This window comes from Salvelinus fontinalis, chromosome 6, assembly GCF_029448725.1.
Source record: "Salvelinus fontinalis isolate EN_2023a chromosome 6, ASM2944872v1, whole genome shotgun sequence".
In the NCBI taxonomy this organism is placed as follows: Eukaryota; Metazoa; Chordata; class Actinopteri; order Salmoniformes; family Salmonidae; genus Salvelinus; species Salvelinus fontinalis.
The window spans coordinates 29183401-29202049 of NC_074670.1; the positions used below are offsets into that span (position 1 = coordinate 29183401).

Consider the following 18649-nt stretch of genomic DNA (forward strand, 5'->3'; position numbering starts at 1 on the left):
GCTAATAATAAACTCGTTATTGCTGATTAGTACATCCTAAGAATCTCACAATTTAATGACATGTAGTTATATTTCACACCCTCATTATGATACTGCTCCTAAACATCAATACATTCAGGCTGTTTCTTCATAACCTCAAACTATTCCTTTATGTCATGTAATGTTTATAGTAAATCTGACATGCTCTCTCTCTCTCTCTCTCTCTCTCTCTCTCTCTCTCTCTCTCTCCATCCTCCCTCTCTCTCTCCCTCTCCATCCCTCCCTCTCTCTCTCCCTCTCCATCCCTCCCTCTCTCTCTCCCTCTCCATCCCTCCCTCTCTCTCTCCCTCTCCATCCCTCCCTCTCTCTCTCCCTCTCCATCCCTCTCTCTCTCCCTCCCCCCCCTCTCTCTCTCCCTCTCCATCCCTCCCTCTCTCCCTCTCCATCCCTCTCTCTCTACCTCTCCATCCCTCCCTCTCTCTACCTCTCCATCCCTCCCTCTTTCCCTCTCCATCCCTCCCTCTCTCTCACCCTCTCCATCCCTCCCTCCCTCCCTCTCTACCTCTCCATCCCTCCCTCTCTCTCTCCCTCCCCATCCCTCCCTCTCTCCATCTCCATCCCTCCCTCTCTCCCTCCCTCTCTCTCTACCTCTCCATCCCTCCCTCTCTACCTCTCCATCCCTCCCTCTTTCCCTCTCCATCCCTCCCTCTCTCTCACCCTCTCCATCCCTCCCTCTCTACCTCTCCATCCCTCCCTCTCTCTCTCTCCCTCTCCATCCCTCCCTCTCTCCCTCTCCATCCCTCCCTCTCTCCCTCTCCATCCCTCCCTCTCTACCTCTCCATCCCTCCCTCTCTACCTCTCCATCCCTGCCTCTCTCCAGCTCTCTGGTGGCTGTGAGCTGACCGTGGTCATCCATGACTTTGTGGCTAGTAACGGCAGCAGCTCTGAGCTAACTCTACGGAGGGGTCAGACGGTGGAGGTGCTGGAGAGGCTCCATGACAAGCCAGACTGGTGCCTGGTGAGGACCACGGATCGCTCCCCTGCCCAGGAGGGCATAGTACCCTGTGCCATGCTCTGCATCGCTCACTCACGCTCCAGTATGGAGATGGAAGGACTATTCAACCACCACCACAAAGGTAGGCCTTGATGTTGGGACTGAGAAGGCTGAAACACACACAGATACACAGACACAGATACATAGACACACTGTCAGCCTTGCTGTTGTGAGGCACCTGGAATACAGTACGGGAAACGATTACATGCACACATCATTTGGTTCTAAGCAGGTGCTGGAGATCAAATGATATGTTCTGCAAAAGTAAAAAAAAAATTAAAAGTCTGGCGTCAATCTACCGTTAGGTCTGGAACACACATGTACACACAAATACACACAAACACACACATACACACGCACGCACGCACGCACGCACGCACGCACGCACACACACACACACACACACACACACACACACACACACACACAGGCACCGTCTGTACCTTGGTCCCAGGGGGTTTCTAGTGGGCGAGTGTGTACTTGCAGTCAGTGAAGGATTCCAGGTGCTCCCTGGTTTACGGTCTGTAGAGGAGGTGTTGATGACTCACGTGCTGCTGTGGAAAACATATTGATTACCACCTACATTATTCTGTGGGAATTCATATAGACATGACTAACTCTGGGAATTCATACTTTGCATACGTGGCCTGTCTCTCATGGTCCATATTCGTCAGGCACCAAACGGAAGAAAACTGACCGAAACAGGTAGAGACTACCTGAACTTGTCCAATATAAAACACATGCATTTTTGTTTTCTGTTACAAAACGTTTTGCTACCGTGTGGCCTTCAATATGACCCTGTCCTTTTGACTAGACAGTGGTTTTTCTTCATCTTTCTTCAAAGGAGAAGTAGTTCTTGAGCTCCATGACCTGACCCCATTCCAGACCCCAGGGGATGAGATCAAAGAAACCTGGGTGGCAATTGGAGCTTCTGTTCTGTCTTGACTGAGTCACAAAGTAAAGCTTTGTTCCTGTCAGACGGCCCGCCCTCCTCCTGTCCTGTCTGTAATAAGGTAGAGGTGATGTTTGTGTACTGTATACTGGTGGTTTCCATGGTGCGGCACAAGGCTACCTGGGGCGGCAGGTAGCCTAGTGGTTAGAGCGTTGGGCCAGTAACCCGAAGGTGGCTGGATCGAATCCCCTAGCTGACAAAGGTAACATCTGTCGTTCTGTCCCTGAACAAGGCAGTTAACCCACTGTTCTCCGGGAGGTTTTCATTGTAAATAAGAATTTGTTCTTAACTGACTTGCCTATTTAAATAAAGGATAACATTGTATGCTGATAGGTTTCCTGAACATTAGGCCCTTCATCATTAAAAGGGAGTGGGGAATCCTGTATTTTGGCTTAAACCAGGTAGTGTTTGATGCATGTTACACACTTGTATGGTTTTCTCTAACTAATAACAAACTTTAGGATTTCCCATCCAGTTCTTTATTATTGTGCTACCTTCAAGTTTCATGTGTGATTTTTTCCCATGTTTTTCCTGAGGGCCTGTAGGAGCATCAGAACTTCTTAGATGGTCCGTTCTTATACCCGCGCAGTGCCAGAGCTTTCCTATTTTCTGTAATGGCCAGTGAATTGTTATACAGACTGAAGACTCCCCTCAGCAGAGTTCTTTTAGAACAAGGAGGCTGAACCTGTCCTTGGTGCTCCCCTTGTCTTTGTGGTGCTTTGTCCTTGAAGCAGAGCATGTAGGCCTAGGCTTTTTTCTCAGGGCAGTGGATGGGTTAGGGGTTTGGGTGAAGATCTGGGAACTTTCCTCTTCCTACTCCTGACTGGTGCTGTCACCCAGATGCATGGCTGGGCCAGAATGAGTGCAGGCTGTGAGCAGGAGGTTTGCCCTCATTCGTTGTTTTTCCTCATTGCATTCCCCATCCCTTGGACTTAGAACAAAGCCCTTGCTGGCTGGTTGCCTGTGGTGAATTAGTAGCTGTCACAGCTTGTGTTTACACAGCTTGTGTAAACCCCACAAGTTCTCAGAAAATGCTGTTGATGTGACTCCTGTGATGTTTTTGCAATTAAGTTTGTAAACTGAATTAGACAAAGCTACTGCTTTTTGGCTATTTTTGTATTTTCCAACTATAGGACCATGGACTAGGACAGGGTTCCCCAACTGGTGGCTTGCGGGTGGTTTTATTTGGTCCCCCCCAAAAAATGTATATATGTATATTTTTTTTTTGAATTTTCATTGTTGGACATAAAAGACTAAAAACACCAGAAAATCAGCTCCAAGTGATTGACATTTTGGAAACATGTTCCCAAGTATTCCCACGCATAATAGAGAGACTTTGGTGATCGTATACAAATTATTATAATTCATAATAATTGATTGGATTTATATAGCACTTTTATACCACCTGAGGTACTCAAAGTGCTTTACATAGTAGGGGGGAAATCACCTCATCCACCATCAATGTGTAGCACCCGCCTCAGTGATGCATGGCGGCCATTTTTGTGCCAGAACTCTCACCACACATCAGCTATCAATCAGGTGGAGAGGTGAGGAGTGATATATGCCAATTAGGAATGGGGGGGGGGGGGATTAGGTGGTCATGATGGAATGTGGCCAGGTTGGGGATTTAGCTATGAAACCGGGGTGAACACGGTCAGCACACCCTTTTTAACATCCCATCTGAAAGATGGCACCCTACGCAGGACAAATGTAATTAAGGTTTGAAATTATGTTTCATATTTTTGTCAAATATTTGATCTGTTTAGGTTTCTTGCGGGCAGTTTGCATTCTAAATATATATTTTTTTATTATATTCCGGCCCCAGACCATCCGCCCAAGAAAAAATTGGCCCGCAGCTGAATCTAGATGAGGATCCCTGGACTAGGAAATGCCACTATGACTATCCCCAGCTAGATCAGTGTGGACCGAAGTGTACAGTAGGGGGACTAGGGACCATCAATATGTTCAGCGTATTTCTAAAATGTGCTAAAGAGACAATAGCAACATCTCCCTTCAGTTGCTGATTCAGCTTAAAACGGTTACCTTCTCAAAGGTACTAGGGAGGCCTTAGCTTTTTTGGTGTGCTGCACGTGTGTGTGGGTGTGTGTTCCGGGTGTGTGTTCCACGTGTGTGCGTTGTGCACGTTGCACACGTGTGTTTTGGTTCTTACAGGAAACAGGCTCTGTGGTTAGTGCCCAGAGATCCTGATGAGAAAACACAGTTGAACAGGGAGAGCTTTGTGTGGGCTGTCTGTTTTACTCCTCCAGCCCTGTATGCACTGCAGGGTAGATTGAGATCTGACTGTACAAATGTGTGAGAGGCACCTTAGCAGCTACAATCAGTCACACTGCTGAAAGTTCTCTTTGTGCATTGTTTTTGTCAGCAATAAAACTAATGTAAGTGTATTGAGCTTAGCTTAAATAAGGACATTGCAACTGTGCTGAAAAGTAAAGCTGCGACTATAAATGCTACATTTCTACAATACATACTGCTTGGTCCAAACATACCAAAACAGTCATGAAGAGGGCACGACAAAACCTTTTCCCCCTCAGGAGGTGAAAAGATTTGGCATGGGCCCCCAGATCCTCAAAAGGTTCTACACCTGCACCATCGAGAGCATCCTGACCGGTTGCATCACCGCCTGGTGTGGCAACTACTCGGCATCTGACCGTAAGGCGCTACAGAAGGTAGTGCGAACGGCCATCCTTCCTGCCATCCAGGACCTAGATAATAGGCGGTGTCAGAGGAAAGCCCATAATATTGTCAGAGACTCCAGTCACCCAAGTTATAGATTGTTTTCTCCGCTAACGCACGGCAAGCGGTACCGGAGCGCCAAGTCAAGGACCAAAAGGCTCCTCAACAGCTTCTACCCCCAAGCCATTAGACTGCTGAACAATTCATAAAAATCGCCACCGGACTATTTACATTGACCCCCCCCCTGTACACTGCTGCTACTCGCTGTTTGTTTGTTACCTATGCATAGTCACTTCGCCCCCACCTACATGTACAGATTACCTCAGTTAGCCTGTACCCCTGCACACTGACTCGGTACCGGTGCCCCCTGTATATAGCCTCATTATTGTTATTCTTATTTTGTTACTTTTTATTATTACTTGTTATCTTAGCCTACTTGGTAAATATTTTCTTCTTCTTGTAAGGCACTGTTGGTTAAGAGATTGTAAGTAAGCATTTCACGCTAAAGTCAACACTTGTTGTATTCGGTGCATGTGGCAAATAAAGTTTGATTTGATTTGTGGAAGCTGAGCCCATGCTGTTTGAGGGCTGGAGCTTCTACTAGAGGTTTTACGGTAAAGTGTGCCGTCTGATTCTAAATGTTCCTTTGGGACAGAGGAGGCTTGCCCTCACAGTACAACAGCCCACTCTCTGGGAGAGTAGAGAAGAGAGAGCAGATCCCATCCCACAAACACAGCAGACTGATCTGAGCTAGAGGATACAGCTGCTTCCTGTAGCTTTTTCTTAAACTACATGATACTTTATCTGTTTTATAAAATTATTTTGAAGAATTGGATTTAAACAGTGTGAGAACTTGAATAGTACCAGGGCAGGTTGCCATGGCAAATGGAATACAGTCTATTTTTGCTGTTAGTCCTCTGTACCATATGAGTTCTCAAGCGGGACCCTCAGAAAACTGCAAATTCTGGCTGCTGGATTTGGGTATGTAACGATACTGTATAGGACCTATATAGAACCAGTCCTTTAAGTGTTCCAGTCCATTAACAGTGTAGAACAGGCTCCAACTTTGTAATGGATTGTTATTGTTGTGATCATTGGTATAATGAAGTAAAATATTAAATTATTGTTGACATTATTTTGCAGCATACATTTTTTTCACAGCCTACTGTAGAGTACATATAAACAATAATGCCTGTATTGTATGTGAGAGCCTGGGGGATAAGGACAGTAGGCTATTATATTGATTGAATGGGTGTTATGGAGTGGATTATATTGGTGCATAAAAATGATTGAAATACCGTATTAAAGCTGGCACGCTTTGGACTAGATTAAGAGCTTCTGAGTCACATGTGGGACAGACACAGACAACCAGACAGACAGAGAAACAGACCGGCAGGAAGGCATGCAGGCTGGCTGGCTGACTGATTGACTGACTGAATCAGCCATGTTACTACCTGTTGACGGAACGAACAGTCTATACAGCTGTAGTAACTGTGTTTGTTCCTGGTGCATCCCACCCACCTCAGTGATGTCCAAACCCTAGCCTCCTCCTCGCCCATTCACCGGGATCAAATAGTTAGCCAGCTCACTTTCCTGAATCATCTTTAAAAACTCCATAGTTCGTATAGCTCATAGAGAAAGATTGACTTGAAATAGAAATGTATGAATAACTTGACATGATCAATAACCCATAGCTTTCTGATCAACAGTTACATCTGAATGTGTATTCATGTTAGCCGGATGATTGATCCTTGCTTTGTGATGATCCACCCCTCTGGTGATATTCTTGTTATTGTAAACATGAGGAGAACAGACAGACACACACAGTATCACCCACTGCATCACACAGCTGGCTTAGCCTGTGTGCCCTCCTGTCCTGTGTCTGATGAGCCTTGTTAGGTTTCCCAGGAAGTGGGCCAGACATCTTAATCCAATTGTGACAGAGGACAGTGAGCCACCACTCTGATTGGCTTGGACTGTGCCACATGTCTCCTCACTAGGGCTGGCACAATAACCGTATAACCGTGTAAACGTTTTGAGAATAAAATATTGGTCTTAACTATATTTTTTTGAATAATTAGTTTTTTGGATTTGTGGAACGAACACAGGAGAGAGATGGGACTGCCGGGCATTCTTGTGGTTGAGTCCGTTTCTATGGTAACATGGACAATTAACAACATAATGAAACTTTGCTGCTCCTTGCAGCAAACGTAGAAATAGCTAACGTATAAATAGAATGAATAAAACAGGTTTGGAACCGCGAACCCTGGCAAATTCAAGGGTACACTCGCAATGGCTCCCTGGTATTGTGATTAGGGCTGTTATGGTGACCATATTACCGCCACACCGGCAATCACAAGTCATGAAGGCAGTCAAATTCCACGTTACCTTTTTATTCACAGTAAATAGGCTTCTCCAAACTCTGATGCTACTGATGGTCATTGGTAGCCTACCAAACTTGCTAACTGACTTGTACTCAGCACTCTATTATCCCTCTAATCACCCTGAACTCAATGAAAATGTATTCGAAAATCTAATCAAACACTTAATGAGAGCCCATAAGCTCATGTTGCGCAACAATTCTATAGGCCTGAGAAAACAGAGTGATAGCCTCTATTAAAAAGAGGAGAATCCCTTCAGCTTTCTATAGGCTAGGCCTACTATATTTATTTCTCAACTTTCCTAATATTAAGCACAATGCTTCTCTTAACAACAGGAACCACGGGAAAAGCTCCTTTGCTATTTAATTGCATAGATGACATGTATATCTTTTTCCTGACCCCGTTTTTGAGACGTGCATGGTAATGGTGCATCCTAAATCAAAACAAATTTCACACATATTATTTAGTATATGTAAAGACAAGATTAAATCAAGAATAGTCTGATGGGTGACAATATTAGCCTGTCACTTGTGAATGAAATATTATCACTTGTGAATGATATTATAAAGGTGCATTTAGGTGCATTTAGTTAAGGCATTTAGGTAAGGCATGAATCAACACCTTTTTTTTGCGACTTTTTCAAATCATAGTCCCACACCGTATGTAGCCTATCCCATGGGCCTATATGTTTTGATAAGGTTTGTATCACAAAAGTGGCCAAATAACTTCTTAAAATTAAGCACATTAATCTGCTTTTCAATGGGTGTAGAGCCTAACTGGCATACATACACAGCGCATGAGTTTCAAGTTTGGGGAAGATAATTTTCACCATAAAAATGCACCTTTATAATAAAAGCATTACCTGCATAATCACATTTTGTGGTCACTTTTGATAATGGTGTTTTTTCGCTAATGGAACATTTGTGCGTATAGCCTACTTCCATGTGCACATTGCTGCGCTTATAATGTGAAGAAATAAATAGCCTAATAATTTATCAACATTTAATCTGTTCAGGGGCAGAACGACAGCGTCAGCCTCATTGAGTAAAATGTTTTTTTTTTATGCTAGTGGTTGTATTCATTTGGGATCTATCGCATCCCACAACTGTCGCAGACTATGTTTGGAATATTTATTTCTCGCACAGAATTATTATTATATATATTAATTTTTTAACTAGGCAAGTTAGTTAAGAAAAAAATCTTATTTACATTGACAGCCCACCAGGGGACAGTGGGTTAACTGCCTTGTTCAGGGGTAGAACAACAGATTTTTACCTTGTCAGCTCTGGGATTTGATCTAGCAATCTTTCGGTTACTGGCCCAACGCTCTAACCACTAGGCTACCTGCCACCCCAAAAATAGAATAGGTCAACTTTTGTACTATGGGGGATAGTAGATTGACATAGGCTAGTGCTTTTGTTGTTCGTTAGGCCTACTCATCTTGTTGGCTGATGAAATGTAAATGTGGACAGTTCTTCCAATATCTTCAATATGCTCCTCGGAATTGGATAAGGATGCGCGCAGTTGTGAGAAAGACTCGATGAGGTGAAGGAGAGAAATGTGAGTGAGAGGTGCTTTGGAGCACACAGCACGCAGGGAGAAGGGAATTACAATTATTATATTCAGCACAACGGCCACGAGCCGCAAAAGGCATATCTTTTTTTAGGGGGCATTACGGCCACAAAAAGGGGATGCTACCGGGAAATTCGAGTCATTATCAAGTGCTTGTCAAATTGTGAAGGAGAGACTGATGAAGTGTGTACAGCCTGCACAAAAAACAAAGCAGAGCTCATGCCTTCAATGCAACTTTTTTCAAATCATCATTAGAGTCGCATCATGTAGGCTTGAGAATGTATTAAAACTCAAATACATTTACATTACATTAATTACATTAAATTCCAAAACTAAAGTTAAGTAATAACTCAAAATTAAACATATAGGAGTACCTGTTTCTTTGTTAACCGCTCAACACTGAATAGCTGCATGTGCGCACTCCCTCAAATCGTTTGGAGAAAATATCCTTTATTTTATTCAGCTTTGTTCAATTGTATTCTTCATACTATAAAATAATGCCACGGAAATCTAAACAAATCTTGTCTGCTAAATTAACTAGTGTAGCCCACAGCCATATGGCATATGGCATAGCCAGATCAGGACCTAACATAAGGACAACTCAGAGTATGCTATTCTGTTCCTCTGAAATAGACTACATTTTCTTCATATCATGTTTCTTTAAACCTGTCTAAAATAAATAATAGATTTTTTGTGAAGGTGTAGGCTATATTACAAGGATTTATTAAATGTAGATGTTCCAAAAGTCAGCATCAGTGGCTTGTAGACAATGTGTGGAAGCCAGGATATTATAAATGTGTTTAGGTTCATTAACGGTCAATTACCGTGGGACCAGCTGTCACGGCCGTTGAATGCACTGGACCAAGGTGCAGGGTGGTGAGCGTACATGTTCTTTTTATTAGAAAAGACGCCGAACAAAACAATAAACACTACAAAACAAACCGTGAAGCTTAAGGCTATGTGCCATAAACAAAGTCAACTTCCCACAAAGACAGATGGGAAAAACAGCTACCTAAGTATGGTTCTCAATCAGAGACAATGATAGACAGCTGTCCCTGATTGAGAACCCTACCCGGCCAAAACTTAGAAATACAAATAATAGAACATAGAATACCCACCCCAAATCACACCCTGACCAAACCAAATAGAGACATAAAAAGGATCTCTAAGGTCAGGGTGTGACACCAGCAGTTATTTGCTTGACAATCAGCGGCTGACGAAATTTTGTGACCGCCACAACCCTAATTGTGATGCAATAATTTCCATGGTAAATGTAGAATATTCATTCATGATGTGGCTCATGCAATGATATGCATTTTTGTAATACCAGTTGAGTTGAATCAACAAATCACAGCACATATTAATGGTACACTTCCTGCTTTTACTTCTTGCTTTCTTCCTGTTTTGCGTCTATATGTACTTTCTCAATTGCTGCCAGTCCAGCCATTATGCCATCATTAACTTGATTGGGGACGCCTGTTCTATTTATATGGCAGCACATGCAGCCAGGAGCAGAGGAGAGGAGAAAAAAAAACATGTTCAAAAATATATAATAATATATACTATTATTATTTATTTTTTGCTATTCGAACGGTTATTACGGTGACTGCGGGTATTTGTCTGGCCAATAACCGTCATCCAAAATCCATGCCAGCTCTACTCCTCACCCCCATTCTGTCTCATACTCTACTGCTGATAGTGACCTGAAATGTACTAGGCAGACAGGGATACCATATTTACATGTGTTTGAACGTACTGTATGTACACATGTCTCCTAATCCCTAGGCTTTAGCTCAGCGGGCTCACATAGTCACAGCAGACCCGGGTTTGGGACAGGTGGCAGTAGTGAGCTCAGTGACTGAGGTGACTGATGAAGACCCACTGGCGGGAGATCAGACTGAGGTCACCGCAGTGCTTATTTTCCTACCCAGTACCCAGAGACAGGATGCATCCCAAAAGGCACTCTATCCCCTATATAGTGCACTACCTGGTCAAAAGAAGTGCACTAAATAGGGAAAAGGGTGCCATTAGGGACACAGAGACAGTGTCCCACAGGGGGGCATGTCTGTGATGTCTGGGGTTATTTTACACCCTGTTGAATAAACAATGGACAGAAATGTGTCAAGGCTGGTGACCCTCCTTCTGTTAAATCACTGTCTACGTCTACGAGGACACGCAGATCTCTCAAACCAATAATATATCTCGCCCCAGGAGGCACCTCTCAGGGCAGCACTTCAAAGTTAGCTAGTGACACTGCTTTGTAGCTGTGACAGGACTGTAAGATCAGATAATCATTATTGTCCCTGAGGGGAAATTGGTCTTGGACATCTTTGTCTCAACCACACAAAAATACATGAGTACAAATACAATATTAAAAGAGAAGTTATGTTGTGTTCTTCGCTGAAAATACTTTTGGTGTCCCAGTCAACCAGGCTAGTTATTTTTCCTTCATACAGTATATGATACCCTGTAGCCCACTTTCTGAGGTGATTGATGGGCTGCCCGCAGCCTGTGACAGCTCTTCAGACCTACTCTCAAATATCGCTGTTACACCAGGGGTCAGGCCCCTTGCATGCCTCGGTCCTGTTTGCTCAATATGTGGAGTGGATACACACTCATGTGTAGAACTGTGCACCAGACTGAGTTTTCCCCCCTGCCACTAGCCCACTGGCAGGGCTTTTTAATGGAAGAGTTCAAAAGCATTTGATGTAAATGTGAGAGATATACTATAACTGTACCCTTTTAGCCAGCTAGATGAGACAATATGGACACGGAGTAAGTTATTTGTGTGTCTCCTTCAATGTAATAACACTGATACACTGTGCGACAGCTCTGTACAGTATTGGAGAGAAGGAAAGTTTTACTGGGCACTGTGGCATGAGTGTACTTCCCTCAGGTAAGTAGAGGGAAGGTGGGCCTGTGGGGAGGGACACACTGAGCCCTGTCTCTGTGGTGTACTAGAAGGCTAGGTTTGTTCAGGTGGAGATCTGATGCCTGTTTCCTTCCTCCTCTCAGAATGGAGGATGGGGCTGGGTACGGCTGGGCTGTCCTGGAGGTGTCTGCCTAGTGGGTCTGGCATAGTCTGCTGTGCACATCCAGCGTTACTGTAACACATGGTCCTGCAGGCCTTCTACTGCTCCACTTGGTCGATAGGACCCTGAAGCATGACTGAAACAGCCCGTAATGGCACCTTCCTTTATGTCAGTAATATTGCAACACATTTGATAAATGGAGTCAGGTTTTCATGGTATGCTGCTATGAGTTATTTACAAGTCTCTTGAAAGCCCTCGGTTCTCCCCTGCAGACACAGAACACCATTTTAGAAAAGTACAGGGCTGTGTGAACACCTCATCTTCTCAGGCTCACTGGCTCGGACTCCCACAGCTGGGTTAGACCGAGAGTAGAGCGAACACATGCTTTATATCCGCAGGATATTACACTACAATATATAGGTCTCCTGAAGCCATTTTAACTAAGGATTGTGATCCCCCTCAAAACCCACCATCCACCCCACCCTGTGACACACATGTTCACTGTCACGAAAGACCCACATGTGAAGTGTCTATCAGAATATACTGTAACTACATACAACGCTATTCCCCACAGAGTGAAAAGAGGAGAGGAAGAGTTACTTATTTTTCAATCTTTTATTTTCAAATCAGTTGAATGTATTTTTAAAGAAATGCACAGTGTCCATAAACAGGTCTTGAGGTATTGAGACATTAGTTGGAGTTGTCAGAGCAGTCAGAGAAGCGCAGGGCATCCCTTTTGCTCTTGTCACCAGCAGCCTCCTGCTTGCCGTACATTGTCTTCTCCATGGTCCTCTTCTTCCCCATGCAGCTAAGGAAGGCACAAGACAAAACGTACCAATCAGTGTGGTCTATTAATACATGTTGCTATGAGATGAACATTTTAACCTTCAATTTCATCTTATATGGAAGTGAGTTCTGGCCCTTATCTATAGTTGACGTGATCTATTTTCGGTTCCAAGCACCCTTTCATTTAGGCTTAGAGTTGAGACTGACCTGATGAAGTCCTCCATGGCGTCGAGGCGCTGCTCCATGCCCTCCATCCTCAGCAGAACCTTCTCCTGAAGCTCCATCATCAGAACAGCCTTGTTGCTGTCCCCTTTAGCCTGGCACTGGAGCAGACCTCCTTTCCCTTGGCCTTGCCTTGTCCACTTCCTCCTGCTGAGCCACAGGCAAACCAGGCAGATGACCAGAATTACCCCCCCGAGGGCCAGGATGGTGCAGTCCACGTCAGGCATGGTTATGGAGTCCAGGATGGAGGTCTTGTACTCCTCCCTTCTGTCCACCACATGTCTCAACTCGTCTGGTGTCATATCCATGCCAACTCTGGACCAGGTTGGGAGTTTGCAGTGCTGCACGCCAATGTCAATGCACACCATCTTGAGAAGAAGTAAGGCTAAACGTGAGGATGAAGTAGCCCCAAAAGGCTCCTGGGCTTATTTGCTCCTGGACTCTTTGTAGGTCTAGAGATGTGTCAGTCTGATGCAACTGTGTCTGAGGAACGAATGAAGGCCTGGGCCAGTGGCAGCCTCAGATCACCCTCAGCAGTCCCCTTGTGACATCATTTGAGTGCCATTTGACATCGTTAGACTGTCATGATGTCACAATCCAACCCTGCCTGAGTATCAAAGCCTGAGCCAATGAAATGCAGCCCCAGACCATCTCAGCAGACCTATTGTGACATCATAAAGCAGTCAAATGACACCTTGAATAATTTTGTGAAAATGGCACCCTTGCATGCACATCAAAACGATTGTAAACTAAAACTGTTTATTCTTAAAACAACATAGTCCAACATAGTATCAAATACATCTGGAACTGAAGGGAAGGTTATTAACTCTATTCATACACTGTCTTTCATCTGGCGCACCATTCAGCCTGACTTGTTTGCGCAACATTTTGAAACAGTATGGAAGTAATTTACTGTGCTGTGGTTTTAGGAAAACAGCTGTAGAAACTTCATGAAATCATCCATGGCCTGGCTTGAGAACATCTCCTGAGATTGCTCTTGGCTGCTAAGAGAAACCCTTTCGACATGGCCATGGGTGTATCCTCCTTTTGGCCCGAGTCTCACTGTACAAATGAAAAAGTAAAGTCACACACTCCTCTCTCCTTGCTAAGACCCACTATGACCCACGATGCACTAGTGCAGCAGCACCCTGTTAATAATGCGTGTGTGATCAGTCCATGCCAAAGGCCCGATCAGTACATGATAATCATGGGGTCAATTCAGAGCCATCACCTTCTATCCCACTCAGATTTGTATAGGATTGTTAGAGATTTCTCAGCTCATATGTTGTTGTTTTGAATTGATTTGTTTCTCAGTGTTAGAAGTTCTAAGATTCTTAAAGGCCTGTTGTCTTTTCTCATGGCAGCATACTGTAGGTACATGTTATTTTTACTGAGCGAGTGGGTGCACTGTTGGGGAACCCTGACCCTTCCAGGATGGTCATCATGACCTGTCAGAAGCTGTTGTGGTTAGATCAGATCAGTAGGAGGATCTGGTCACACAGAGTTCAGTTCACTGAGAGACAGAACCAACCGCTGAGAACACAGAGGTCACCTCACTGGACACTTTACTCTACTGCTGTCAGTGGGCTAAGAACCCGGCCACACAGAGACAGAAGAAACACATGGAGAATGTATCCGTCGATTCATCAAAAGTTCTGTTTTTGAAGGATACAACATTTCTATGAAGCCGGGACCTGGGCAATCTATCCACCCTGAGTAGCATCCCTCAGTTTACATCAGCAGAAGCACCCCACACTGCACCACATTTAAACCCACAGCCTCAGCCAAGTCCTCTCCCACACCTCTCAGGGGAGATAGAACCACAGAAGAGGGAGGTGGTGGGCATAAAGTAGATACACACACACACACACACACACACACACACACACACACACACACACACACACACACACACACAGAGAATCGCTTATGCAACTTTTATATAATGTTGTGTATTCCATGGTTTTTAAAATGAGGTTCATCCAGTTCACTTTCAAAGGAGGAACGTCTATCGATAGACGCTTCAATGCAGAGGGTGGACACGCAATGTTAGGATGCGATGCTCCATTCTAACCAACATGTACTAAAATGGAATGTCTGAGTATAGATACATAAAGAATTATGCCTCCTAGGTAATGAAGTACCTTGCAAAAGTGCATCTAATCTCATTGGTACCCTCATAGCTGAATTCAGACCCATTCCCAAGATACTATGCACTGTGACTGACCTCGCTATCTCTCTCTCTCTCTCTCTCTCTCTCTCTCTCTCTCTCTCTCTCTCTCTCTCCTTCTCTTTCTCTCTCTCTCCATGTCTCTCCCCCTGCAGACACCCTGTCTGTGTCCAGTAACGATGCCATCCAGCCTGGCGCCAGCCACACCCTGGGCTTCCACAGCTCCCCGGGGCCCAAGCGACCGGGCAACACGCTGAGGAAGTGGCTGACCAGCCCAGTGAGGCGCCTGAGCAGCGGCAAGGCCGACGGACACGTCAAGAAGCTGGCCCACAAGCACAAGAAGAACCGCGACGGACGGAGCAAGAACGCAGACTCCGTCGGCTCCCAGAAAGACTCAGACGACAACGCCGCCACGCCACAGGACGAGACCATCGAGGAGGTCCGTTCGATTGGTCACCCCTATCACTCATATATCACTTCCTTTCTTTCTCTTTTACATGATCTGTTCAACATTAAATATCTCCCTAATTTCCTTCTCTCCTTTATTTTGAGCCGATTGTGTTCTATGTAGTTGTAAGCTCTGTTGTCGTTGTCCCTCTACAGAGGATGAGGAACGAGGGGCTGAGCAGTGGGACTCTGTCCAAGTCCTCCTCCTCTGGGATGCAGAGCTGTGGGGAGGAGGAGGGAGAGGAGGGGGCTGATGCTGTACCCCTGCCTCCCCCAATGGCCATCCAACAACACAGCCTGCTGCAGGCTGACTCTCAGGACGACAAGGTGAGACACATACACTCACACACACTTAACAGGCCTCCATGAGGTTTAGTTGGAGAATATCAAAGCGGGGACAATCATCTTTCCTGTAAAATCTTTTGGAAAATAAAAAGAGACATTGGTAAATCAATGAATGTATTTATTTTAGACCAGGTTGTCTGAAAAGGTAGATATCTTATACCTATGCAGTTTAGCTTCATTCACTCATCATCACAGAATAGTTATTGTAACTAGAGCGATGGGCGTTTCTTTGACACTAATATCACTGTTTTCTCTTCTTTCTTAACTTTGCTGTAACTTTACCATAGCTTTATGTTGATTTGTGTCCTGCCTCTGTTTTGTCTCAGTTCCCGTACCTCTCCATGTAACTGCCTATGCTCTAGTCACACTCCCCCAACCAACCAACCAGCCCAGTCTTTATTTTACTTCCCAGCCATCTATCCTCAGTCATGCTATCTCCTCATCCTCGCTGCCCTATGTTTTTCAAGGACTAATGTTGCGGATGTGACGAATACTCCATTTGCTGTAGTTAGTGAAGTTTGACTAGAACTGACTGACTACCCCTTTAAAAACCTGGCCTTGTTTAGCCTGTTGCTATTGTTTAGCCAGACTAGCTGTGCTTGTGACTGGCCTGTTGCCCGGGTTACCCCTGTTGTAATGGAGTATTTAACAGCACATATACATTGTTCAGTCATGTGCTCCACTGTGGTGCCAGTGCTCAGAACCTTGCTCCAACCAACCCCAACCCCCGCCTCGTCCCCTGTATCCTCCATGCTAGCCTGGCCCCACTAGGCCCCTATTTGGCCCTGATTAGGGAGACCATACCCATTCCTTTTGGGGACATTTGGAATGTCGGGCGGTGTCAAAAAACGTCAATGGTGAGCTTCTCTAAGAAATTAATGTATGATGCGGTGATGTCATCATGTGCTGTAATATGTAGAAACATCTTTAATACAGTGACAAATACTTTCCAGAAAATATTAATCAAATGTAGTGTAAACATATATATTTTTTATATACAGTTGAAGTTTACACACACTTAGGTTGGAGTCATTAAAACTTGTTTTTCAACCACTCCACAAATTTCTTGTTAACAAACTAGTTTTGGAAAGTCGATTAGGACATCTACTTTGTGCAAGACACAAGTAATTTTTCCAACAATTGTTTACAGACAGATTATTTCACTTATAATTCACTGTATCACAATTCCAGTGGGTCAGAAGTTTACATACACTAAGTTGACTGTGCCTTTAAACAGCTTGGAAAATTCCAGAAAATGATATCATGGCTTTAGAAGCTTCTGATAGGCTAATTGACATCATTTGAGTCAATTGGAGGTGTACCTGTGGTTGTATTTCAAGGCCTACCTTAAAACACAGTGCCTCTTTGCTTGACATCATGGGAAAATCAAAAGAAATCAGCCAAGACCTCAGAATATTTTTTTGTAGACCTCCACAAGTCAGGTTCATCCTTGGGCGCAATTTCCAAATGCCTGAAGGTACCATGTTCATCTGTACAACAATAGTACGCAAGTATAAACACCATGGGACCACGCAGCCGTCATACCGCTCAGGAAGGAGATGTGTTCTGTCTCCTAGGGATGAACGTACTTTGGTGCGAAAAGTGCAAATCAATCCCAGAACAACAGCAAAGGACCTTGTTTAGATTCTGGAGGAAACAGGTACAACAGTATCTATATCCACAGTAAAAACGAGTGCTATATCGACATAACCTGAAAGGCAGCTCAGCAAGGAAGAAGCCGCTGCTCCAAAACCGCCATAAAAAAGCCAGACTACGTTTTGCAACTGCACATGGGGACAAAGATCATACTTTTTGGAGTAATGTCCTGTGGTCTAATGAAACAAAACTAGAACTGTTTGGCCATAATGACCATCGTTATGTTTGGAGTAAAAAGGGGGAGGCTTGCAAGCCGAAGAACACCATCCCAACCGTGAGGCACTGGGGTGGCAGCATCATGTTGTAGGGGTGCTTTGCTGCAGGAGGGACTGGTGCACTTCACAAAATAGATGGCATCATGAGGAGGAAAATTATGTGGATAAATTGAAGCAACATCTCAAGACATCAGTCAGGAAGTTAAAGCTTGGTCGCAAATGGGTCTTCCAAATGGATAATGACCCCAAGCATACTTCCAAAGTTGTGGCAAAATGGCTTAAGGACAACAAAGTCAAGGTATTGGAGTGGCCATCACAAAGCCCTGACCTCAATTCTATAGAAAATGTGTGAGCAGAACTGAAAAAGCGTGTGCGAGCAATGAGGAATACAAACCTGACTCAGTTACACCAGCTCTGTCAGGAGGAAAGGGCCAAAATCCACCCAACTTATTGTGGGAAGCTTGTGGAAGGCTACCCAAAATGTTTGACCCAAGTTAAACAATTTAAGGCAATGCTACCAAATACTAATTGAGTGTATGTAAACTTCTGACCCACTGTGAATGTGATGAAAGAAATAAAAGCTGAAATAAATCATTCTCTCTACTATTATTCTGACATTTCACATTCTTACAATTAAGTGGTGATCCTAACTGACCGAAGACAGGGAATTTTTACTCTGATTAAATGTCAGGAATTGTGAAAAACTGAGTTTAAATGTATTTGGCTAAGGTGTATGCAAACTTCCGACTTCAACTGTATATATATATATTATATATATATATATATATATATATATATATTTTTTTTTTTAACTTATCCATTTTTTACTTTACAGTTGTAAGAAAAATAAGTGTTTTGTTGGTTAAGGGCTTGTAAAGTAAGCATTTCACTGTAAGGTGTACACCTGTTGTATTTGGTGCATGTGACAAATAACATTTGATTTGATTTGAACATTAAACCACACACCTCTCTTTCTTGCTCTCACGCTCTAATTTCTCGCTCTTTCTCTAACACTCTCTCGCGGTCTCTAATTTCGCTCTCGCTCTCACGCTCTCTACATTCTCTGTCTCTCTCACGCTCGCTCTCCTTTCTCTGTCTCTCTCTGTCTGTCTCTGTCTCTGTCTGACTCTGTCTCTCTCCCTCC

At 44.1% G+C, this 18649-nt stretch overlaps 1 protein-coding gene across 6 annotated transcripts in view; it reads left to right on the forward strand.

Annotated features, from left to right (window-relative positions):
- Positions 1-18649, forward strand: part of LOC129857579 (triple functional domain protein-like) — a 137625-nt gene that overhangs the window by 103617 nt on the left and 15359 nt on the right. For 5 of the 6 annotated variants that reach the window (XM_055925990.1, XM_055925986.1, XM_055925988.1 and 2 more), the window contains 3 exons: positions 860-1115; positions 14998-15281; positions 15446-15616. In XM_055925990.1, coding sequence (XP_055781965.1) covers positions 860-1115; positions 14998-15281; positions 15446-15616 — 711 coding nt within the window. Of the gene's footprint in view, positions 1-859; positions 1116-14997; positions 15282-15445; positions 15617-15921; positions 18280-18649 lie in introns of those variants that run through there. The other variant, XM_055925991.1, reaches the window with a different exon arrangement.